The following is a 26,274-nucleotide window of genomic DNA, read 5'->3' on the forward strand; positions in this document are numbered from 1 at the left end:
ATTTCCAACATTCATATAACATAACTTCTTATCTTATACAATATTTCTGACTTCCGTCAACACCTCTGATGATTTTCCGTATTTTATCACTTATTCTGCATTTCTTAATTTCTCTATTACTCTTAATTATCATTAACTAATAATTCTTCTCATAATCTTTCTTGTAATATTTCACATAGTCCTCCTTACAAAACTTCTTGCAACCCTACTAGCGTAATCTGTTCATTACTATTACTTTTCAAATAGTTCATATATTTACTCCAGTCTTCTAAGAATCTCTGGTCTTGCAGGTTTCGAATCCTTCCTGTTAATTTATCTAATTCTGCATAGTCCATCAGTTTCATCCTCCATTCTTCTTTTGTCGGTAGTTCTTCTTGCTTCCACTTCCACTTTCACCTAAGCCCAGTGCAGCTAGAAAGCAGCAGTTGGGAGCTTAAACCCAGTCCCTGATTGTCACTTTGCTGGAGCAAAGCGTGGTCCCCCTGCTCATCAGCTGATGGGGATGAAAAGGCTCCATTTTAGAAGCGGTTTCAATGGAACTGCTTTGTGCTATTGGAGCACCAAAGCCCCTTGACACTGCAGCTCCCAAACCCCTGACAGCCAGCTAGCACTTGGGCACTTGGGAAGTGCTGCAAAACAGGTTTCGACAGGTAAAAGGGGTGATAATAATAATAATAATAATAATAATAATTATTATTATTTATTTGTTCCCTGCCCATCTGGCTAGGTTTCCCCAGCCACTCTGGGCGGCTTCCAACAAAGATTAAAAATACATCAAAATGTCACACATTAAAAACTTCCCTGAACAACCCACCTGACATCATGATGACATTAGGTGATTGGCAGGTACATTGTCCCACCCCCTGTCAGTTGTCTAGTGGGAGTGGGGCTAGAGAAGGATCCTGCCCTCCATCCCCCCCAAAGTCCCCAGCATCTAGTTTACACTGAGTGGCAAAGGCTCTCCAGTATATAAGACTTCTGCTCCAGTCGCACCTGCAGATGCTGGGAGTTGAGCCTGGGACCTTCTGCATGTCAAGCAGATGTTCTTGTTTCTTGCAGGTGACCCCCAGATCGAAAGATGCTGATGCATGTGTCCGCTCACGAATGCTCACAGTTGTGTGTGTACCCAGAGACAGGTCCTCTGCTTCTCAAGGAGCCTTCTTGCCATTAGCCTTGAAAGGCTTCCATCCTTGAGGGAGTTGTCATTAGCCGTGGTAATTTCCAGAGCTCATAAAACAAGGAGTAAAAAGAAAGTGTGCGGGTGATGGGGGGGGGGGAGAGGAGGAAACCCATTAAAGTGATTATTAATATTCCAGGCACCTATGCAGAGAAGCTGCAGAGTGTTTATGCTGCGATCCCTCGGCGCAGGATGAGGTGTCAGCTACACAGCGCAGGAGGGTGTTGTGGTCTCCAAAGGTTCTGCACTGCTAGGCTTACAATTCATCCCCTCAGACGCACAAATGTTTCATTCAGAACTGCAGCAAAAAGGAATCAATACTGTCGTCTTTGAACACTGCAACTTCTGCAGGCATTCTGTAGGCATTTTAATTGCCCCCTCTCTCCCCACACCTGGTAGACCTAGAGAGCATTGTTCTAGCATCTATCACGCATGCTAGGGACATTGCCTTTCCCCCGCACTTGCCTGGGGTCCTGTGCCATTAGCAGCTTGCAAAACAGGTAGGCATTCAGCAGGTGAAGTGCACCTTCAAAGCAGCATCTGTTGAATTCTTACCAGTTGTGGAGCTGCTCAACTCCATGCCAGGAAAGATAAAGAGAGGTGAGTCCTTTGGATTGCACAGGTTGCTCGGATTTCTTAAAAAAAAAAAAAAACCCAGCACCCCAAATTTATATATCAACTGTAAAGAAAAATTCAGGCTCTACAGTCCACACAATGGACAAAGGTGTGGAATGCAGTGCTTAGGAATTTCCTCCCCTACCTAGCTGGATGGAACCAGCATTAGGAACAGCTTGTGTGACAGCCACACCTTACATTTAAAGCACATGGCTTCCCCCAAAGAATCCTGGGAGTTATAGTTTGTTAAGGGTGCCGGGAATTGTAGTTCTGTGAGGGGGTAAACTCATGTTCCCGTTATTCTTTGAGAGGAAGCTACCACTGTTGAAGTCGTATAAATGTAGTTTAAATGCACAGTGCGGATGTATCGATAGGAAGCTCCCTTGAAGCAGGTCCAGCTTTCCATGTTGCCTGGCTGCATAGTTTACTCTGACCAGCAGCAATTTTCCGATCAGGAGTTCTTTCCCATCTTGTGGTACCAGGGGTCTTTTAACTGGAGGTGCCAGAGGCCATCTTGTAGAGTTCTATGCATGCCCACTTCTAAGCATGAAGGGTTTTGCCCAAAACTTACTAATGAACCCATGAAGGTCAGTGTATGCAATCCCTATTACACCACTTCCACAATTTCTTAAACATCTGAGAAGGGATCTCTCTCATCACACCTACACTATACATTTAGAGCACATGGCTTCCCGAAAGTACCCTCTGGGAACTTTAGTTTACCACCCGCATAGTGCTACAGTTCCCAGCACCTTGACTGAACTACAGTTTTAAATGTGTGTTGGGTGTGTTTTCAGGGTACAGTGTGGGTGCTCTTCCCTTGTTCCATAGGGCACCCCCTGCTGGGTGAAGCAAGGATTGCTGCAACGGTTGGGACCTTCACTGAGTTGTTCTTTCACCCATCCTTTCCTTGACAAACTGCTGGCCACTCAGCTGTGGTGCTTTGCTTAGAAGAAGGCACGCCTGTGCCTGAAAGACTCTCCCTGGTAACCTACCGCCACATGGATCCCTTCTCCCCCATCCCAGATGTGTGGCAGTGTTCATCAGCACATGCTCAGAGGGACTCTTTTTATAATTCACAACAGCCCGTCTTCTCAGTGCTGAGCCCTAGTGTTTCAAAGCACACTCCACAGAGGGGCTTAGCTTGAATGGAAACCCCCTTAGGTCACGCTCACCCCATGCCCGGCCTCCCAAAAACCACCCGCTCTCCCCCCCTCCCCGCCGCCTCTTCTCCTTGAGTCAGACTGCAAAGCAAAATTAGACGTGGCTCATTCTCCAGGGCCCAGTCAGCTGCCGCCTTTGATTAGGATTCTACGCACCGCCTTCCTTTCCCCACCTCTGATGAGCTGTCAGAGCAGAGTTGGCAGCGGGGAAGCATCACTGTGGTGGCACTGTTGTTGTTGCTGCCGCTGCAGCAGTGGATTTTTCCTTTCCCGGGGATGAACGTCACCAAGCAAGGGAGTGGGGACCCCGTCACAGCATCCCTCCTTGCTGTTTTGGCTCTCACACCGATTCCTAACCCAGCAGTAACAACCCACTCATTCGGCCTACCAACTCAGCTGCCGCTACAGTCGCCAGAAGCCAGGTAGCTCCCCCATTCCAACCCAGAAGCATTGCTAGCAATGCAGGAAGCTGTCTTATACTCAGCCAGACTGCTTGCCCTTTTCAGCTCAGGGCTGTTGGCACTAACTGGCAGCAACTGCAGGGTTTGGGGCAGGGTTCACGCCCAACCCTACCTGGAGATCATAGAATTGTAGAGTTGGGACCCTGTGGACTATCTAGTCCAGCCCCCTGCAATGCGGGAATATGCAGCTGTCTCATACCATTTTGAGGAGGGGGGGATCCTGTTTCCAAATAGGCATTTGTTCAAGCAGGACACCTGTAGCCAGTCTAAATAAGAAAGGACATGCTGGTTTTCCATACATTTGGAGCTCAGAGGTTAAACTTGGAAATGAAATTTCTCCTGCAGGTTTTACTTAGCTGAAGCAGAAATAATAATAATAATAATAATAATAATAATAATAATAATAATAATAATATTTATACCCCGCCCATCTGGCTGGGTTTCCCCAGCCATTCTGGGTGGCTTCCAACAAAGTATTAAAATACAGTGGTCTGTTAAACATTAAAAGCTTCCCTAAACAGGGCTGCCTTCAGGTGTCTTCTAAAAGTCTGATAGTTGTTCTTCTCTTTGACATCTGGTGGGAGGCCGTTCCAGAGGGCGGGTGCCACTACCGAGAAGGCCCTCTGCCTGGTTCCCTGTAACTTGGCTTCTCGCAGTGAGGGAACTGCCAGAAGGCCCTCAGCGCTGGACCTTATTTGTTTACAGCATGAATGCTCCAGTTCATTTGCTTTACATGTTCATTATGGTTATTCCCACAAAGGTGCTCCTCCCATTTCTAGCGTCCTGACTCAGTTGCTGAATCTTCCATTGTGAGCCATGATAATCTGCTCAGGAGATTCCCATCCTCAGAAGGTGGTGGACTCTCCTTCCTTGCAGGTTTTTTGTAATACAGGTTGGATGCTCATCGGTCCTGGATTCTTTAGCTGTGATTCCTGAATTGCAGGAGGTTGGACCAGATAACGCCTGTTAACTCATTCAACTATGGTATATTTTATGCTGGGGTGGGGACTGAGTAGAAGGGAAGGAATCACCAGATTCTGAAGAGAGCCATTGTGGTGTAATGGTTAGAATGCCGGACTAGGACCTGGGAGACCAGGGTTCCCAAACCCACTCAGCCATGAAGCTCACCTTGGGCCAGCCACCATCTCTCAGCCTAACCTACCTGGCAGGACTGTTGTGATGATAAAAATGGGAGAGAGCCATACATGCCACCTCAAGCTCCTTGGAGGGAAGCTGTGGTGTAGATGTCATCATAATACAGAAAAATAAAAAAGTTGAGTGGCAACTTGGACTGATCAGGTGATGAGCCTGAGATTTGCCGGACCATATTAGGAGCTGATGGATTGGTGCGCAGCACCCCTATGTGGTGAACCACTGAACTGCATGTGACAGCCTTCTTAGTGAAATACCTTAAGCCCCTGTAACAATCCATCTAGATCTCCATTGAATTCTGCTCTTTTTCTGCATGGCATGTTGATACATATATTATCTCTTTCCCCTTTCCTTTGGATTTTATAATACATCACATATTATATACTATATGTGTATGTTCTTCCATGCAAGTCTCTTGGAGACCAGTTAGGTGACAAGCTACAAACAAGTTTAATAAATAACACTGCAATATAGATAAAAGATACTGAATCAACACAAACAGCCCTGCATCGTCCAGCCTTTGCCAACCTGATGCTTTGGAACAACAGCTCCCATTAGCCCCAGCTGGAGGGTGCAAAGTTGGAAAAGGCTGCCCTAGTTGGTGCATCCACTTCCATGCCAGCACACTTTCTTCCTCCCCCTCCTCCCCCTCCTCCCCGCCTCCATTTGTCAGATCATGCATGGAAATACCCATGCAATCAAAACAGAAGCTGCCAATGCAGCATTGGGAAAAGGCCCCCAGGGAGCAACTTCAAGGCAGTGCCAGCTGTGCCACAAGTAACCTGTTATTAACCCAGGGAAAATAGGAAGCTGCCTTATACTGAATCAGACCATTGGTCCATCTCGCTCAATATTGTCTACACTGACTGAGCTCTCTAGGGTTTCTGGCAGGCCCTGCTTAGAGGTGCTGGGGCTTGGGCTTGGGACGTTCTGTTGTTTTTTTTAAAAAAAAATATTTATTAACAGTTTAGAGACTACAAAAGAAAGAAAAAGAATTAAAGAAAACAACACGATACAATACAAAAACAAAAACACTACATAAAACATTGAATTAACAAAACAAACACAATTTAAAACACATCCAATAATTTCAGTGTCTTATCTTCCATTCACTTGTTTCAACGACCTCCTCACACCTCCCTTTTTGTATTCCACTTCAATTAACTGTTTCAGCAATTCCTTTCCATCTTCCTCTGTTTTCTGTCCTGTAATTTATCTTAACATATTCTAACCTTATTTTTTCCTTTAATACATTAATAATCTATTTGTACTTAATTCCTTATAACATTTCTGCTAAAGCCATTTAACCTCATTCCAACATTTTTCTAACATTCATTGATTTTACAGTATTTCTGTAAATAATCTTTAATTTTTTTCCAGTCTTCTTCCACCGACTCTTCTCCCTGGTCTCGGATTCTGCCAGTCATTTCCGCCAGTTCCATATAGTCCATCAGGGCTTGGGACGTTCTGCATGCAAGGCAGATGCTCTATCCCAGAGCTACCATTGCCCTTACAGGAGGGGTGTTACTGCAGAACAACCAAATAATAAATGCAGGTATCTGAATGTGCTTAAATGTTACTTCCCTCTTTCGCAGTTGGGGCTTATACGTACTCATGCTTGATGGCCACTTCAGATCCACCCTGTGACATGTGAACCTAAGAAGCTGCCTTGTACCAAGTCAGGCTATTGGTCCATCTATCTCAGCATTATCCACACTGACTGGCAACATCTCTCCAGAGTTTTGGATAGAAGTTTTTTCCAGCCCTCGCTGGAGATGCCAGGGATTGAACCGGTGACTTTCTGCATTCAAATCAGATGCTCTGCCACTGAGATATAGTCCTTTCTCTGGTTCCCACACACCACAGGAATCATGGGAAGTGGCTTTATGCCAAGTCGGACTAGCTAAGTATTGTCTATGCCAGGGGTTGAAAACCTTCGGCCTGCCAGGCCTCCCCATTTGATATCAGATGTGAGATGATGAAGGATAAAGCAGGGCCTGCAATGGAACCACCAGGAGCTGGGCTCCCAAAGGATCCTTTACCCTGGAACAGAGTGTGCTTTCAGCTACCCATTGGAAGCTGATGGTGCGGTAGGTGCACACTTTGCACAAGGAGAAGGAAGTGGTTTGATGGAACTGCTTCTCTCTCCCAGTCTGCTTATATACCACCAGGGGAAGGGGGAGATAAAGGGAATACCGTATTTTTTGCTCTATAAGACTCACTTTTTCCCTCCTAAAAAGTAAGGGGAAATGTGTGTGTGTCTTATGGAGAGAATGCAGGCTGCGCAGCTATCCCAGAAGCCAGAACAGCAAGAGGGATTGGTGCTTTCACTGCGCAGTGATCCCTCTTGCTGTTCTGGCTTCTGAGATTCAGAATATTTTTTTTCTTGTTTTCCTCCTCCAAAAACTAGGTGCGTCTTGTGGTCTGGTGCGTCTTATAGAGCAAAAAATACGGTAATTCTTTCTCCTCTTTCTCCCACCCCCACCCCCGCAGCTACCGCTTCTGCTCCTGGTGTAAACAAGAGAAGAAAGCCTGGATTTTTAAAACACAGGCTTTCTTCTCTTCCTCCTCCAGGGCAGGAGAGCCACAAGCAGAGAAATCTTTCTCAGCTTCATTCCCTCAGGGAGTTTGACAGGTAGCTGCCAATTTTGGCCCTTCAGGCTGATCTGGATAAGGATCTTGTCTGTGAAGCCAAAAAAAGATTCCCCACCCTTGGTCTACACTGGCTGGCAGTGGCTCTCCAGGGTGTTAAGCACAGAAAGATTTCTTGTACCACCCCTACTTGATTTTCCTTTCAGGTAGGTAGCCGAGTTGGTCTGACGCAGTCAAAATAAATAAAAAAATTAAGGAATTGCCCAGTAGCACCTTAGAGACCATCTAATTTTGTTCTGGGTATAAGCTTTTGTGTGCATGCACACTTCTTCAGATACACTGAAACAGAAGTCACCAGATCCTTATGTAAAGTGGGAGGGTGGGGTGGAGTTTTTCTCAGAAGGGTAGAAGGAGATGGGTAATTGACTCAATGGGTGTCATAAACCTGTTGATGACTGTGAACGACTGCAACTAGTCCTACAGGAAAAAGCAAAGGATAGTATGCAGATGACCAAAAATAGCTTTAACATATGTAATGAGACAAGAATCCAATATCTCTATTCAGACCAGGTCTCTCCATAGTTTTCAGTTTAGTAATAAGTTGTAATTCAGCAACTTCTCTTTCAAGTCTAGAATTTCAGAAATAGACTTGTCACAACTTATTACTAAAATGAAAACTGTGGAGAGACCTGGTCTTGAATTTTTTATTTTTTTTAAATTGATTTTCCTTCTCTCTCTTTCTTCCCCGATAAGGAGGTTGCTGGGGGTCGAACCACAGACTTTATGTATGCAGGGCACTGAACCATGGTCCTTCCCAGCTTATATGGTCGTTGGAGGTCTCTGCAGGCCCCTCTTCCAAGCCATACCTATCATCTGCTCTTCTTGGTGTGTTTGCTTAACTGGTCCTTGAATTCTGATAATGCCTCTTCCTTGCCTGGATGGAGGAAAGAGAGAGGGGGTGTGTGGTAGAAACTAGGCTACTGTGCATATGTAGAATTGATGCCCATCTCTCCACCCACTTTCGCTTCTGGCCCCGCCCACCACTGCCACGGGCCCCTTGGGAGGTTTCCCAGAAGGCCTGAGGAAACGTTTCCCACCGCTGAGGTAACCTAAGCTCACCTGATCACACACTTCTGGAGATAACTGGAAAGCAACACTGCTGTTATTTAAGAGGAGAGTTAAAACCCTGCTCCCCTTAACCTAGAACTATGAGACAAATAAAAATCTCCAGAAAACTCAGCACTTGCACACACACTCCTCCCGAGCATTATTTTGGCCTGGATTTTCAAAAGTGCTTCCCCAATTCTGGAAGTTGTGTTGCCATAGTAACGGTCTCTTGAGTGATTTATGGCTCCCCTGCGAAATGTTTTGGATATAGCAGGCCAACCAAAGGCAGGCTGAGACGATCCAACAGGCCACAGCAAGAGAATACTAGGTGGGGGGGGGGGTATTCAGTCATTTAAATGGCAAACCTATCTCATCTGCACTTTCCAAAACAATATGACAACCAAAACACAGCCGTGCTTTGAAATTTGTACTTAAATGAATTTTGCAAAGTAAGTAAACAGGCAAGTAAACATAGAGACGAGGTGCAGAGCTGGATCTGGCTGGACTAAGTTTCTAATAATGTTGCTAATTCCCGCCCCCATAACTGGAGTCCAGAAAGTATGTGCCCACAAGCCCCTCCACCATATGTGCCAATAAGTCCCTATGGCTCCACAGTGCCTCCAAGAGGACTTACTCCTTGAGTTTTGAATATGTGCTATTTGCACAGGTGTGAGGAACCATCTATGAGCAATCTTCATAGCATGGAATTTTCTGCAACTGAATAGAATAGTTTCAAAGAACAGGGTTTATTCCACCAGCTCCGGCTTTCATGCATCCCAGGGATCATTCAGAAATTCAGTGTGTGCCTGTCATGGTCATGCAGAAGGAAACTTTATCTACTTCAATGGCCATTCTCCAGCATTCCTGTGAGTGCCTCCTCCAGCCTTTGCCCTCCAGCTGTTTTGAACTACCAGGTTGGGGTAGGCTGATTGGGTCTGCATGACTACTTGCCTGTGAGTTGGATCTGGGCTAAAACTTTGTCTGTGGCTCTTTTGCTAATTGCTCAAAGCACTTCTCACACCCGACAAGAACTCTGTAAGGTAGGCCAGTACTGTATGTACTAACTTGCCTGCTGACTTTGTCCTAGTAATCCACTAGGGGGCGATTTTAGCTAATGTTATTCTCAACTTGCATTCTTACAGGTTTTCCCAATTTAAGCATTTGTCTGGTGCTATTTTATGCATTCACTTTGCAGGTATGTGCGTTAAAGTTGCCAGGAAAGGCTTATAGGCCAGCATGCATGATTAGAAGAGAGAGTTTATTTCTTCAGGCAGTTGTATGTGTTTACTTATTGTGATTGCACACAACGCATGGCATTCTCCCAAATAAAACTGAGTAAGTTGAATGGATCAAACCCCTAGGCTCTTTGTGCCCTGGGTCTTGACAGGGGACAATGTGCATCAATGGAAAATTTGACTATCCCTTTCAAGCCTACAGCCACACCACCCTAAATGCACCCAATCCCGTCCGATCTCGGAAGTTAAGCAGGGTCGGGCCTGGTTAGTACTTGGATGGGAGATTATCCCTTTCAAAAGCTATCTGACACAGGTTCCCATAGCAAGCATTTTTCCCTAGCTGAAAAGGGTCCTTGAACTCTGATAGTGCCTCTTACTTGTCCAGATGAAGGACAGAGAGGTGCAGGCAGGAGGGTGTAGAAACTAGCCTATGGCACAAAAAGGTAGTTTTTCAGTCCGCTTTTGCTTCTGGCTCCACCCACAACTGGCATGTGGCCCCTGGAAGGTTATTCAGGTGGGAGTATGGCCCTCCGGCTGAAAAAGGTTTCCCAACCCTGCCCTTAACTGGCTTGCTGTCCTCAGGTGTGGTGGAAGATAATGTCACAGCTGTCCTTAAATATCTGCACTGGCTGCCTGTTTGCTACAGAGGCTGATTTAAAGTGCTGGCTTTGATCTATAAAGCTCTATACCAGGCGTCAGCAAACTTTTTCAGCAAGGGGCTGGTTCACTGTCCCTCAGACCTTGTGGGTTGCCAGACTGTATTTTGGGGTAAAAAATGAACAAATTCCTATGCCCCACAAATAACCCCGAGATACGTTTTAAATAAACGCACACATTCTACTCATGTAAAAACACACTGATTCCTAGACGGTCCGCGGGCCGGATTTAGAAGGCGATTGGGCTGGATCCAGCCCCCAGGCCTTCGTTTGCCTACCCATGCTCTATACTGCTTTGGCCCCAAGTACTTGAAGGATTGCGTCCCTTCCTTCTGGCTGACCCATGCTGTAAGATCTATGGAGGAGACCCTGCTCATAGTTCCACCTACAGCTACAGTCCATGGTGTGACTACATGCAGCAGGGCCTTTTAAGTTGCTGCACCCCAAGTGTGGAATCCGCTCCCCACAGGAATGCAGCTGTCTTAAACATTAGCTGTGTTATGTGCTGGATCAAGACACAGTTGTTTCTGGAGGCCTGACCTGATGCTTCTGGTGACATGGAGGTTCTTTTTAAAAACTTTTTTTTTTTTACAGTTGTGGCACCAGTATTATAGCCTCATCTGTACTGGCTTTTGAAGGCATCTCTATTGACACAGTCATTCCCCTGATCACTCAGTGTCTTGTTTTAATTGATGTGTTGTTTCAGTTGGATTGCTTTATTTCATACTTTAATTATGGGTGTCTATATTTCAGTGTTTTATGATACTGCTTTACTGCATATCTCCAGTATGGATTTTTATATTTCAGTATTGTGCAATTTATTCTTATGCTTTGTGAACTGCATAGAAGCCTATTTTGGCATCAAGCAGTATATAAATATAATAATAAGTGGTGGTGCTGTGGGTTAAACCACAGAGCCTAGGACTTGCCGATCAGAAGGTCGGCGGTTCGAATCCCCACAACGGGGTGAGCTCTTGTTGCTCGGTCCCGGCTCCTGCCAACCTAGCAGTTCGAAAGCACGTCAAAGTGCAAGTAGACAAATAGGTACTGCTCCGACGGGAAGGTAAATGGCGTTTCCGTGTGCTGCTCTGGTTCGCCAGAAGCAGCTTAGACATGCTGGCCACATGACCCGGAAGCTGTACACCAGCTCCCTCGGCCAATAAAGCGAGATGAGCGCCGCAACCTCAGTCGGCCACGACTGGACCTAATGGTCAGGGGTCCCTTTACCTTTACCTTTTTAAATATAATAATAGTAATATGAAGATGGGTGATGCAAAACCCATAGCGTTGTTAATTAATTAATATATACCACTTACATGCCAAAATCACTTCCGAAGCCAGCCACTGGATCCTTTCTGATTTTTATAATTTTAACTTTCGCTATACATATATTATTTACATTGTTGCTTTTATCACCTTTGCATCGATGTGTGTATCTCACGAATGCTCTTCTGTAGCACTCTTTGGGTTTAAAAGGTAGGACAAAAAAAATAATGACATTTCCCCTAATTACTGCAGGTAGCAAAACCTCCAGGGCAGGCCTGGGATCATGTGCAGAGTGGGTGGGGGAGAAAAACACACTGCACGCGCGCATGGACACCTTTTTATTCATCATTACCGTATAAAACTTCCAGGATGGAGCCTGCTTCTTAATTGCAGCAGCTCAAATTAAGCGGGCGAACTCTTTGTTTTGGCGAAGGCTCTTTGGGTTCCGTTTACGCACGGCGGCTCCTCAGCATAAGAAACGGACGCGCGCCGCGGCGTGCGAGGGCGGCGAGGACCCGCCCCTCTCCGGCGGGGGCGGAGCTGCTAGAGCCCCGCCGGCGCACCTGCCTGCCCCACCCCCTTGAATTCCTCCCTCGGTCCCCGCCCGTGCGCGCCTCTGCTCGCCACTCGCCGCCGCCTCCTCTTGCTGCTGCTGCTGCTCGGCTGCGTCCCCGGGAGCCCCGATCACTTTACAGGCGATCATTGTTCCCAAAGTGAAAAACAAGCGCCACTCTGAGCTGGGCGCTCGCTGCTGGCGCTGCTGCTTGCTCCGGAGAGGACCCAGACATGCCTCCTGCTGCGGCCCGCGCCTGGCACCTGCGGGCGGCGCTCCTCTGCGCCCTGATTTGCGCGCACGGCGGGGTCCCCAGCCAGGCAGGTGGGTGAGATCCGGCGTGTGTTTGTCTGTCTCTCTCCCCCCCCCCCCGCCCTTCCTAAGCCCCATTCTATTCCACCCCAGCCCCCTCCACTGGGGGAGGTCTCTCTCGCTCTCGGAAGGGGGGCAGCGTGCGCGCGGGAAGTTTTGGAGCTCTCGCTTTCCCCGAGGTGGGCTGGATCGTGGGCCAACGGCCGGTTCCTCCGAGCCACTCACTAGAGGACCTAGCGGTAGGCGGGCGAGTTTGCTTCCTGGGACAGGGTTGGACCAACCCGACCATCGCTCCGCGAGAGACTCGACGTTACTTGCGGCTCTTTAGTGGGTAATAAGGCGTTACTGTACTTTGATCCACGAGGAGCCTCTCCGGGAAAGGACTTGGAAGTTCTCTCCTTGGTTCATTTCTTAACCAAAGAGCAGCGCCTGCTCTTCTGAATTGCCGTTGCACGCGTGTTCGTTGGACTCCAACTCCCAGCAGCCCCAGTACGGCCGGGATGGTGGGACTTAAGAGTCCAGCAACAGCTTGAGGGCCACAAGTTTTTCATCTCTGCTTTTAGAAGAAGTCACTCTCATGTTGGCGTTCATGCTGTGTATATAGGCCATCATTTTGGTTTTATTCTTAATCTTGAGCTTTGGAGGAATTCAGAGCAACATTCCTGCCGTTGTCCCCATTAATCGTCACAACAATCCTTTGAGGTGGGTTCCACTGCTGTGTGTGTGTGTCTCTGAGAGAGAGAGGGACCCAAGCGCACTGAGTGGAGCCACTCTAGGTTTGAAACCAGCTTTCTCTTCTCAAAGTTTGATGCTTGATAGGCCAAATGTATAGCCAGTGTGCAAATGGATGTTTAGCATTTGATTTAAGAGAAGCTTGGCACACAGGAATTGCTCATCCACAGACCTGGATAATTCATAGAATAGATATCCCTTTCTGTCACATTGGAATGAAAATATAGGCCTGCTATGTGGCAGGTGTGGAAACAGGCAAATTCCACGCTAGCGATCATTCCTGAAAGAATTGGAAATTAATAAGCTGATATCGTAATGCAAATGCTGGGTACAGTTCTTGCCACTTCTCGCCTCAAAAATGATCTTGTAGAGTTGGGAAATGTTTAGGAAAGGGCAGCCAAAATGCTCAAGCAACTCCCCTATGAAGAAAGGTTGCAGTGTTTGCGTGTTTTTCAGTTTTGAGAAAAAGCAAGTAAGAGGCAACATAATAGGAATGTATTAAATTCAGTGGCGTAGCGTGGGTTGTCAGCACCCGGGGCAAGGCAAGTAATTTGCGCCCCCTAACCCGTGGATTTGCCCTAACCCCAGATGTTGCACCCGGTGCGGCCGGCCCCCCCCCCCCGCACGCCACTGATTAAATTAGACATGGCGTGGAGAAGGTAGGTAGGGAAACGCTCCGTCCCTTTATAACTTGTGAATTCGTAGACATCTAGTGTAGCTGAATGTTGGAAGATACAGGACAGATAAAAGAAAACGGCCTTGGTCCAGTATACCTGAAGGAGCGTCTCCACCCCCATCATTCTGCCCGGACGCTGAGGTCCAGCGCCGAGGGCCTTCTGGCGGTTCCCTCATTGCGAGAAGCAAAGCTACAGGGAACCAGGCAGAGGGCCTTCTCGGTAGTGGCGCCCGCCCTGTGGAGCGCCCTTCCAGCAGATGTCAAAGCGATAAACAACTACCTGACATTCAGAAGACATCTTAAGGCAGCCCTGTTCAGGGAAGTTTTTAACGTGTGATATTTTACTGTATTTTTGGTTTTTATGGAAGCCGCCCAGAGTGGCTGGGGAGGCCCAGCCAGATGGGCGGGGTATAAATAATAAATTATTATTATTATTATTATAAAATGCTACACAAAGTGAATAGTTAAACTGTGTTCCCACAGGAGGCAATTATGGCCACTAACTTAGATGACTTTAAAAGAGGATTATACAAATAAACGGGGGATACGGCTATCCATGGCTACTACACGTATGTGCTATGTTCTGCCTCCATGGTTCTGGATGTTGCTAGAAACCACTGAGTGGGGGCAGAGATTTCGCCTGTGCTCAGGTTTTGTTTGTGGGTTTCCCATAAGCTCCTGGTTAGCCGCTGAGCCATGTGGGCCAATGGCCTGATCCAACCGACTCTTCTTATGTTGATGCAGGGCTTCTTAAATTTGCACATTCTTCTGCTGGTCACCCCAGTGCTAATTCAGGTGCAGGCTGGGATGCTGCCTGGGATGCTGAGTGGGCCCGAGCCTTGGGAAGTAGTAGGCTGTCCGGATGAAAAACAGGACAGGCCTTCTGCACCTTTAGTAGTTGTGTAGAAGAGGAAATCTGAGCAGGTGTAGCTTTGTCATACAGGTTGCACTTGCAGAAATGTCATCTTCTGCTTATTAAAAGTTCAGAAGCCCTATCCACCTTTGCACTTGGACACTCTGTGAAGGCATGCCACCACACAGAAAACTGTATGTGAGCCCAGCCACTGGTCAAATGGGTGTGTAATTTAAGGGAGTGGCTGTAGAAGGTGCCAGGTTCAATCCCCAGCATCTCCAGGTGGGGCTGGGAATGCCACCCCCCTGCCTGAATCCCTGGAGAAGCCGCACACTGCCGGCCAGCATAGTAGGTCCTGAACAAGGTAATAAGAAGGAATCAGTAATAAGAGAATTTCCTGTGTTCCTAATTCAGCAAAGATCTGCCATCCAGCCATGTTCCTCTTTGGAGGGAAAGGGTTATGGGGAACGTCAGGCATTCATTTGTACATATGAATGTCTGATTTGCATCTATACTCACTTAACCTGGTAATAAGTGGAACACATTTGCATGAAACAGCCTGCTCTTACCTTTGTGTAGGACAGTGCAGCTGTGAGTGTTTGAGCTGCTTGCAAAAGCAGACTAATGGAGAGAAATTAACGTTTTCATCGGAGGCCTTTCTCTGGGTGCTGCACCTGAGGGAGGTGTACAAGGTGGTCTTTTCAGTGGTGGCCCCTGCCTGTGGAATGTTCTACCCAGGGAAACCTATCCAGTACTGTCTCTGTTAATCTTTATGCAGCAGACTGAATCTAGAAAGCTCTGAGAAATAGAAATAACTTTGCCTGTTGATAAAATAGACCACAAGGTATGTTCTAGGCCAACTTCCTTGCAGAGTATGTTACACAACTGGGGAGCCACCACTAAGTAGGCCCTCTTCAGAGTTTCCTCCACAGAAGATGCATGTTAGCATTATTTAGCTCTCATCCCTCTCAGTGTTCAATCTAGGGCATTTATTGCTTTTTAGTAATGTTGTAACCTGAGAAAAAAGGGCTCCCACAGTTGCTTTTCTCCTACTCTGGGTGGTTTTTCAGCCTGCTTTGCATGCAGAAGGTCCCAAGTTCAATCCTTAGCATCCCCAGTTAGGGCTAAAAATGTCCCCCATCTGAAACCCTGGAGAGGTGCTTCCAGTCAGTGTAGGCAATACTAAGTTGGCTATGCCAATGGTTTGGCTGGATATATGGAAACCTCCTATGTTCCTTTGTTTGTATGAACAACCTAACATTCAGTGGCCTCTCTGGTTGACATGTGCTCTGCAAACCTGTCACTTAAGGTTTTCCAGGATGCCTGTTGGCTGAGGAAGTGAATCAACACTTTATCTATGTGTCCTCTCTCACTATGGATCTGTACCACTGAGCCCTAGGTGTAACCTTGGCACCAAGCCTTTGCCAAGTTGCTGTTGCCTAATTAATGTTGTGAAGTTGTTGTTAGGGTGCCAGTGACAGTTGGATGCATTGTAAGTGTAATCTGAGTCCTTGGGGTTGGGACGGGAAAGGAGAGACGGTAAATAAGTGACCTCTCAAAGAAGCAGAAAAGGCTTTAAAGCAAAGGACGACAAGTGTTGTACAAGTGCTTTAAAAATGCCCCCCTCCCAAGATCCCTTGGGCTCATCCCAAGAAAATTACCCCAGAAAAACAAAAGGCTCCCTGATTCTTCAAGGGGTGGGCCTGGTCTCAGTGGTAGAGCATCTGCTTTGCATACAGAAGGTCCCAGATTTAATCCCTGCCATCTCCCTCCCTGTAAACCTGGGGAGCCATTGCCATTCATGTGTAGACAGGACTGTACTAAATGAACAACTGGTCTGATGACTCCGTATAAGGCAGCAAACTACTGTACATTCCATTTGGAATGCCTTGATGTTTGAGTTGACAAGGCCTTTGCCCTAATTTTCCCCAAAAAGCTCTTTTTAACGTGCTAAGTTCTGTACAATCCTTTTCACCCATCTTTTCAGGGCCCCTGCAAGGAAGGTGCTGCTGTTCCCGTTTTGCAGAGGGGACCCGTAGAAAATGGTTTGTCCCAGGTCACCCAGGGAAACCTAAGCCTAGAATTCTGTGTGTGCTTTTTCCCCAGTGAGTTCCATTCAGTTGTCAGGCTGACTTTAGTAAGCATGGATAGATTGGGGTGCAAGTTTCCTAGTTCAGTCCTTTTCCCACTATACTGCATGGCACACCTGTTAGCCATTGGTGTCCCATTAGCTGCCTTGAGCGAGCAACTGGTATTCCTTCAAGTGACCAGATGCATTCAGGTCTGGCACTTTTAACACCTGTATAGAAGTGGGGTGTCTCTGTTCAGCAGCTAGAGTAAGCACAAGTCATTTAACAACTACAGCAAAAGGGGTAGTTGTACAAGTGCTTTAAATCCAGGGATCTCTCCTGGATCTTTTGCTATTTGACTTTACTTCCTTACTTATGTGTCATTCCTCTGTGCTTGACTTGTTTAGAAAGCAGCAAACTGTTACAGTTTGTTTTTAAAATATGCAACCTGCTTTTCACAGGTGCCTTAAAACGACTTACAAAGAAGACAAAATACAACGTACAAAATATAAAGCATAGATTGAAACATCTGTAGGAGGGGAGAACATCAGAGCTGCACTCCTCAAATAAAACCATTTTGGCATTTGAAACTTCGCCAGGGTGGTGCCTGCCTGGTTTCTACTGGGACGGCGATCCAGAGATTCGGGCCCACTTTCCTGAAGGCTCACGTTGATGTGAGTCATGCTTCTGCACCATTGGGAGCCACTAATAGTGCTGCCCCAGATGATGTTGGTGATACCTAAAGGTATCCTGAGCTTAAGCTGTTCAAGGCTTGCACTTCTTCAAGAACCTTGAACCTGGCTCAGTAGAAGACGGGAAGCCAGTGCAGGTCTTTTAGCACGGGTGTCATACATTGGCTGTAGTCTCTTCCCATCTCCAGACCAGATCCGAGGGCAGCCCCACACAGAACACATTGTGGTAATTCAGCCTTGAGGTTGTCAGTGCCTGAACTAATGTAGTCGGGTTTCTGATTCAAGAGCACAGCTCCTGCGGGGAACTGCAGGAGATTGTGGCAAGTGCAGGTTGCTAATGACCCAAGCGCAACTCAGGTGAAAAATTGCACTCCCTGGATGTCCCCCTTCTATGCAGGTATTAAAACTGCCAGAACTGGTTCTCCCTTAATAATGCATCTAGTCACTTGTTCTCTCAGGGTATCTGAATGTTCCATGCAGAAAGCAAGGCTCTGCTGTGAGCCGGCATTTAATTGAGTGGAGATCTGTGACACTGCTGAGACCCTTGTCTCACTGCCGACTCGCAAGTTTCCTTTTCCCTCCTTGGTTTTGTAAGTAGCTGCATAGGAGAGACTAGCACAGCAGAGGGCTATTTTAACTTTCAGCTGCAAACATGCATGCATGGTCAATCAGCATCAGGGATCAACTTCTTTGAGCATCTCCCATGCCCCTTGCAGCCACCCACTGCTAACTCCCAGAGCCCCCTAACCGTGTTCCCCTTAATAAATTTTATTTACTTTGCAACATTTACATGCTGCTTGACTGTAATAAAACCTCCAAGCGGTTTGCAAAAATAAATTAAAAACATCAAGATGATCATAACATGTATTTAAGGACATTCCAAAGCTGATTTGAATCAAGCAAAAATAGATTAAAACACATGTCACCACCCTAGAGATCTGGATAGGCTTGCCTAAACAAACACAAGTGCTGAAAAGAGGCCAGCAAAGGTACCTGCCTGGTGTCAATAGGCAGGGAGTCCCAATGTGTCGGTGATGCAACACTAAAAAATCAACTTCTCACAAGTGCAGAAGGAGTATGGCACCTGTAAGAGTAGCAGCTGCACAGATCGCGGTCTGCATACATGGGGTAAGGTGATTCTGCAAGTGAACTCCTTGCAGAGATGGGGCATGTTTGACCATCCATCCAAATGTTGTTGGGACTCCATCTCTCACCTACCTGACCCTTGGCTATATGCTGGTGTGAGTTGGGAGTGCAACATCCTCTCTGTGTTACCTCTTTCCCTCTCCAAGTGAGGGAGTGGCAGCAGGGACAAAAGAAAGGAGTACCAGGTTCTGCTTGCCTCACCCTCTCCTTTGGAAGCAGAGAGGGAGAGGAGAGCAAGGGTGTGGGTGGCAGCAGCAGCAGTAGCAGCAAAGAGGAAGAGGTAGCCCCCTTGAAGGCATCATGTCTGAAAGACTGGAGCCAATGCTGACCTGCCTGCCCCATAAGAGCTGTTTCAATGCTCATAGTTAGTGATATGCCTCTTTGAGTTTCTGGTAGTGGGAGGAAACAATTGTGGGATAATTCCAGTTGCCCCAACGGAGCCGTGATGATGGGAGTTTTCATTGAAGGTAGGATGCAAGTCAATGTCTCTTCAGTGGAGGCTAGTCCATTAGGGTCAATGAGGCACTGCCCCATCGACATATTCTCCCTTCAGCCAGCCTCTCTGCCTGCCTTCTTCCTTACAACCATTCCATGGGGGTGGCACTCTGTGTTGGCCTTGTAAACTCAGGAGGGAGGAGGGTGTGAGAAAGACTTCTCAATGGCCTTGGTGCCACCTGCTGCTGTTCTCTGTGCCTTCTGGCTTACCTGTCCCAGTGGGCACCACTGAATATCTTGGAGGTGTCTCAGCATCATTATTATTACTGTTATTTATTAAATTTGGATACTACCTTTTGTCTGCAGATCTCAGGGCAGTGCACAGCAAGGATCCAGGGCAGTCAACATGGTGCATTTCAAATAAATAAAACTCCCATCATTTCTTGCTATTAGCCACATTGTGGGGGTGCAGGTGGCTGATGGGAGTTGTAGTTCCCAACAACGGATGGAGGGCACTACCTTGGCTACCTTGAGAGTGATCATCATGGGAAATTGGAAGGTGCAACTCACCTTAACTGGAGCCAAAAAGCACATTCTGTAGACTCTTGCATTCCTTTGGTCTTTGCTCTTTCTGAAAATGGCTTGGAAGCAATCTGTGGATAGCACAGGATGTCATCCAACTCTATAGATGAATGGTGGCGTTTGCTGAATGTTTTGCAAGAGGTGCAAAGACCAGGCGACCAAGGAAGGTGCTGGGGTTCTTGCATGGTTTTCTCTTTTTTACCAGCTGTGCAAGAAGAGGAAATTTCAGCGTGCGGGCAGTTTGCCCTGCAGAAGCTGCCCTAACCAAAATTCTTCTGCACACCTTTCAAAGGTACAAGGGCCTTGTCCTCTTATACCAAGTGAGACCATTGGTCCATCTAGCTTGGTTTTGTCTACTGAGCAGTGACTTCAGAGTTTCAGGAAGGGGACATCCCTGTTGCGATACTGCCAGGGAGATAAAGTCCATCATGACTCCACGTCGTCTCCGGACGTCCATCGATCTCCCGTAGACACGCAGTATCAGCAATTAGCGACACGAGCTCCAGAAATAGATTGCCACATTCCTGGGCTGATGCACGCTCTATCAGCAGAATTCACACAGCGAAAGATGCACAGCAGGAGAGCATTTTTCCAAGTTTATTCAGCGTTGGTCAGAACAAAGAAAAACATGACTGCCTGCTTGCGTGTTCAGGCAAAGAAGAGAGAAACGAAAGCATAGACACAACAGAAACATCCTGTGAACAAGAAATACACAGACTCTGTGACTCACAAAGCCTGCTCCCTTTTAAGGCGGAACGGAAATATCCTAACAATCCCTAGCCCTACCTGGAGATGCCAGGGATTGAACTTGGGACCTTCTGCATGCAAGGCAGATGTTCTTCCACTGAGCTATGGCCCTTCCCCCATGCTTGCAAAGAAGTCCTGCAGCTCTCTCTGATGCCCGTTTTACCTCACTCTGATTTGAATGGGGTTTGCTTCCAAGTGCCTGCACAGAATTGCAGCCTCGTGGATGCCCATAACTGCCCACGGTCCTGCAGATGGGAAAGTGGGAATAACTTTCGTTAACGCTTTCCCTCGCAGTGATTTGCTTATTCTGGGGGTTACTGTTTGAGGCCCCATCTGTAGTGTGGCTGAAACAGATTGAGAGAGATTTTGAAACAGCCGGTGCGCTCTCTACATATGCGCGCGCACACACACACACTCCACCCCCCACATGCCTCTTGCTGTCCGATAAAGCATGCCAGGATTCAGAGGAGTCAAGTAAAGCGTCTGATTTGTGAGCATCTTTCCTTTTGCCACGATAAAAATAACTCGACTTGTCGAAACCTGCCAGAAATCTGGAGAGCAAAGTCCCGCTTCCTGATTGGCTACAGTGCCAGTCCCTCACTGCTAGGCAAAGCTCTGTAGTCAGAATCCCGTATCCATGGCAATAGGCCCCGTCAGCTTTTGAACTTTTCCACCGTGGAAAGGTAATTGGTTAACTTGTATATTCGCATGAGCAGAAAAGACTCACGCTGACTTGGACACCTATCCATTGCTTGTTGACAAGTCAGCTCCAAGTGAGTGGGTGTCACCTGCTTACCGTTGCCTCCCAGTTCCAAATTCTTTCCTGTCCTGTGTGTGCCGACTCGGAAGTAAGCCCTGTGGGAGCAGGCCGATTGGCAGATTTCTTAGATACATCTCACCAGTGTGATTTTTTAAAGGATATTTGGAGGGTCGGGGCAGCGCAGTTAGACCTCTTCAGACCCCTCCTGCTCGCACAGAACTGCCACATTTTCAGCTCAGAGCAAGAGCTCATCTGGGCTCAAATCCCCGCTCGGTCACGAAGCTGTCACTGGGTGGCCTTGGGCCAGTCGTCCAGTCTCTGCCTCGCCTTGTAGGGTTGTTGGGGATTAAATGGGGAGGGGGAAGAGAGCTACATACAGCATCATGAGCCCCTTGGAGGGAAGGTGGGATATAAATGTAATAAAGAAATAAAATGTGGTTGCATTCAAGGATAGGCAATACATTCTCTCATATTTAACCCTATGCCCAGAATATCCTTTAACTAACTGCTGTGTGGCTGATGTGTAAATTTCCACATATCAACAAAACTATTCATCAAACAGAGAAGAAAGGCAGCAGGGTCTTGGAGAGGAGAACACACAAAGGCTGTGTTGTTCCCTGGCAACTGGTATTTAGAGAGATGGAGCCTCAGGTGGTAGAGACTTCATACAGCCGTGGTGACCAGTGGCCTTGATCTCCAATGAATTTATCTTAAAGGGACCCCTGACCATTAGGTCCAGTCGTGGCCGAATCTGGGGTTGCAGCGCTCATCTCGCTTTATTGGCCGAGGGAGCCGGCGTACAGCTTCCGGGTCATGTGGCCAGCATGACTAAACCGCTTCTGGCGAAACAGAGCAGCGCACGGAAATGCCGTTTACCTTCCCATCAGAGGTACCTATTTATCTACTTGCACTTTGACGTGCTTTCAAACTGCTAGGTTGGCAGGAGCAGGGACCGAGCAACGGGAGCTCACCCCGTCACGGGGATCCAAACCACCGACCTTCTGATTGGCAAGTCCTAGGCTCTGTGGTTTAACCCACAGCACCACCCGCGTCCCTGAATTTATCTTGCCCCCTTTTAAAAGCTGTTAGGCTGAGAGGCAATGGCTGGTCCCAAATCACCCAGTGAGCTTCATGGCTAAGTGGGGATTTTGGCCCTGGTCTCCCTGGTCCTGGTAAAATGCTCTTTAACATATGGCTAAAAAACCAAACCCTCAGGCACCTGAGGTTTGATTAGAACAAGGACTTGTGTCCTAGTTGTCAAACTCCAACTCCCATCAGCCCCCGTCTGCAGGGTGGTTGGGAATGATGGGAGTAAGAATCCAACAACAACTGGAGGGCCCTAACAAAAATGCAGCATCCTCAGAAACTGACCTCTTTTATTGCCTTGCCCAAACTAGTTCCAAACCTTGCTTCCTTTCGTATGTAAAATTATCATAGCATATTTTTATGACCGGGAGAGAAACTTGCCAGTATAAATCCTCTTTTGAATCTCGTTCTATTGGCATGCTGAAGCATAATCTCTGATGGGGGAGTGAAAAGAATTCTCTAGGTAGATTTCATAAAACAAAGCTACGGATTTGCTATTAATAAGCTGTGACTCACGGTTTTTTTCCTAGCTCATTTTTTCTTTTTGAAAAATTGAGTGTCAGCAACTGGATGTGGGGCGAGGGAGGGGGCTGCCATAAAGAAATGGCATTCGATGGTAATAGGATTTAGGATTAATGTATGTCATGGTAGATGGAAGGAATGTGGGTGGGGGAGTTTAACCATTCATTCTTTCCCATCATCCCCCATCTATTCTAGTATAGGAGTTGCAAGTTTTAACTAAAGGAAGCCATTGTTAGGACCAATGAGGCTAGAAGCTAAGCAAGAAATCTGTAACTCTGATAGCAAGGGGAGAACCACGTATGCCACCTTGAGTTCTTTGGAGAGAAGGTGGGATATAAATGAAATAAATGAAGTGTTTGTAACTGAACTATGAGTTGGTTATCTTAAAAACGATTTCATTGTTTACGTGTTGCTTTTCGCAGGATTCTTTGTATGAGAACCTGGGTTGAAGGGTGGTCAAAAAATATAATTTAGGATTATAATTAAAAATGGGTACAGAGTGGAAGACCGACAAGGGTTTGGAAGCAGATATTAAAAGCCTGAGCCTGCAGATTGCGCCAGCCCTAAGCTGAAATGGAGAGGTGTTGTGTGGGCTTTAATTAGATTCGGTCATGCTTGATGCAAAGTCGTATTGGGTTTCACCAAAGGCTACAGGAACTTTTGGCCACACTTGGAAGGGAAGGTTACATTGACGTAGCTGGGATCATAGTTCCTTTTGCAGCTAAGCTGCGTTTGTGGCTGTGTGTGTGTGTAAAGTTTCTTGCTTGGAAGCATTTTGAAAATTGTTTTAAATATGACAAGTGGGCCCTTTTAAGGAAGGGTAATAGAAATAGTTTGCTCTTGGCTGTATAACTGCTTTGCCCCATAATTCACTGCTGCTGCTTATCATGGTCAACTTAAAGGAAACAGCTGTCAGAAAAGAGAGACAGTGTGGTTTAGCAGTTAAGAGTGTTGCACTTGGCAGAGCAGGGTTTAAATCCCCTCTTAACTACAAAGCTCACCGAGTGATCTTGAGACAGTCATGAGGGCTGCCACTCAGTGGTAGAGCATCTGCAGTGTTTGCAGAAAGTCCCAGGTTGGACCCCTGGCAGCTCAGGTGGGGCAGAGAATGTCCCCAGTCTGAAATCCTGGAGAGCTTCTACCACTCAGTTTAGCCAGTACTGGGCTAGATGGACCAATGGTCTCACTCGGTATTAGGCAGCATGTTGGGGTAGCCAACGTGATGTCATCTAAACGTTGTTGGACAACAGTTGCCGTCATCTCTCCCCGTTGGTTATGCTGTCGGAGACTGATGTGAGCTGGGAGTCCAACAATATCTGGAGGGCATTTTTTTGGCTTCCCTTCTCTTAGCCTAGCCTGTGAGGATTGTTGTTGTTGTTAAAATTTGTATACTGCCCTATACTCAAAGGTCTCAGGGCAGTTACAACATAAAATCACAATATAAAAACACAAAATGCATAATCAAAACAAAAACAACCCACTAAGATACAAGGTACTGGGAAAGAACTATGCCTGGCACTGTCAGCTCCCTGGGGAAAAGTTGAGATATTGGTGTAGTAATAAATCAATAGATAAAATAAAAGCAGGTCTATATAACTTAGCCTGTGTGAAGCAGATAACGTTTCAAAAGTTTGCAAATTGTATTAGAGACCCATCTAGTTTTCAATGATGTGAAGTTTCCACACTTTGAAGTGTTTTGAATCCTTTTCTTCTTCTTTTTTGCAATAGAGGTTGCCAGCTTTTGGGTGGCCCTACACACCACTCTAAGGGACGCGGGTGGCACTGTGGGTTAAACCAGAGAGCCTAGGACTTGCCAATCAGAAGGTCGGCAGTTCGAATCCCCGCGACAGGGTGAGCTCCCATTGCTCGGTCCCTGCTCCTGCCCACCTAGCAGTTCGAAAGCATGTCAAAGTGCAAATAGATAAATAGGTACCGCTCCGGCGGGAAGGTAACCGGTGTTTCCATGCGCTGCTGTGGTTCGCCAGAAGCGGCTTAGTCATGCTGGCCACATGACCCAGAAGCTGTACACCGGCTCCCTCAACCAATAAAGCGAGATGAGCGCCACAACCCCAGAGTCGGCCACGACTGGACCTAATGGTCAGGTTTTCCCTTTACCTTTACACACCACTCTGTCCGGCCCTTGGAACTGTCCCAGGCCATGCCCCTCACTGGCCCTGCTTCCCAGCCTCTTTGAGTGCTTTTGCTTGTCTGGAATGTGCCCTTGAACTCTGATAACACCTCTTGCTTGCCTGGAGGGAGGGTAGAGAGGGGTGTGTGCATCCATTGCTCCACCCCCTTTTGCCTTTGGCCCCACCCAACACTTGCACGTGGCCCCTGAGAGTCTGCCCCAGGAGGGAATGGGGCCCTTGGTCTGGAAATGGCTCCCTACTCCTGATGTAAGGGGAGTCAGGTCACCGACAGTTTCTGATCTTCTCCTGTTCAACCGAAAGCCTTCGTCTCCCGAAGGCCAGCTGACTTATTGAGCATGGAGTACAGTGGCAGAAATGTAATCCAACATTTATGGGTTTAATAAAAGTTGAATAAGCTTCCATGCGCTGCAGCCTTATCTGTGCTCCAGCATGCAGAGACTCTTGGCAGTTCCGCCACTGGCAGGTCAGCATCAATACATAAAACAGGCGAGTTTGGTGAGAGCTCATTCCGCATGTGTCGTGCATGCAGGCAGCTCTTCTGGGTACGGTACATTCAGTGCAATCTCCTCCAGATAGCTGGGTACTCTTCTAGCATGTTGCCACAGCTGTAATAGGCAGCAGCTTTAAAAATATTTCTGTATGTATAGCTGATAATAGAATTCACAGTGTCTTGATAACGAAACTGATGGCGGTGGTGGTGATTTGTACAGCACCTAACATCTTAGAAACATGGCACAGATGTTTTCCAGACTACAGCAGTCCCTGCTAGCCTGGGGGCTCACAGTCGGATAGACCGGATACTAAAGGGGGAAAGTAAGCAAAAATTCAAGCGCTAAAGTTCCAAATTATGTGATTGTTTTTCTCATGGCTGGCTGGAATGGCTGCTGACCAAACAGCAGTTGGTGCCTGGTGGGCTGATGGTTTGGGCCTCAGTTAAGAGATATTATTATTATTTTTCCCATTAAGTGACATATGCATTTTATGAATACAGTGGTACCTTGGGTTACAAACACCTCAGGTTACAAACACTTCAGGTTACAGACTCTGCTAACCCTGAAGTAGTACCTCGGGTTAAGAACTTTACCTCAGGATGAGAACAGAAATTGTGCGGCAGTGGCGCAGCGGTAGTGGGAGGCCCCATTAGCTAAAGTGGTACCTCAGATTAAGAACGGTTTCAGGTTAAGAACGGACCTCCGGAATGAATTAAGTACATAACAAGAGGTACCACTGACATGAAATCAAATCAAACCATGATATCTAAATAAGTCTTCCATGTTCAGAGGCAGTATAGCACAGTGAGTATCAGATACCAGAGGATTCCATCTCTGAAGCCTTTGTTATATCTAGGCTTGCGTATATTTGTGTGTGTGTGTTTCTGTGTGTGTGTGTCTTTACAGTTTTACTACTAGTGGGGGCTGTAGCATACAGGACCGCAGGCAAAATGTGGGGCAAAGTCTCCAGAAATCAACAGGCCGTTGGGTATCTATACAACCCCAGACCACATAGTGCTCCACTTCCTGTTTTTTGTTTTCTCT

At 47.0% G+C, this 26,274-nt stretch overlaps 1 protein-coding gene across 2 annotated transcripts in view; it reads left to right on the top strand.

Moving 5' to 3' along the window:
* Positions 1–11,959: 11,959 nt before the first annotated feature.
* Positions 11,960–26,274, top strand: part of CD164L2 (CD164 molecule like 2) — a 36,097-nt gene continuing 21,782 nt past the window's right edge. The window contains exon 1 of one of the 2 annotated variants that reach the window (XM_083628146.1): positions 11,960–12,301. In XM_083628146.1, coding sequence (XP_083484272.1) covers positions 12,211–12,301 — 91 coding nt within the window. In that variant the 5' untranslated portion in view covers positions 11,960–12,210. The remainder of the gene's footprint in view (positions 12,302–26,274) is intronic. The other variant, XM_083628145.1, reaches the window with a different exon arrangement.

The sequence above is a fragment of the Podarcis filfolensis genome, assembly GCF_964270895.1.
Source record: "Podarcis filfolensis genome assembly, chromosome: 8".
In the NCBI taxonomy this organism is placed as follows: Eukaryota; Metazoa; Chordata; class Lepidosauria; order Squamata; family Lacertidae; genus Podarcis; species Podarcis filfolensis.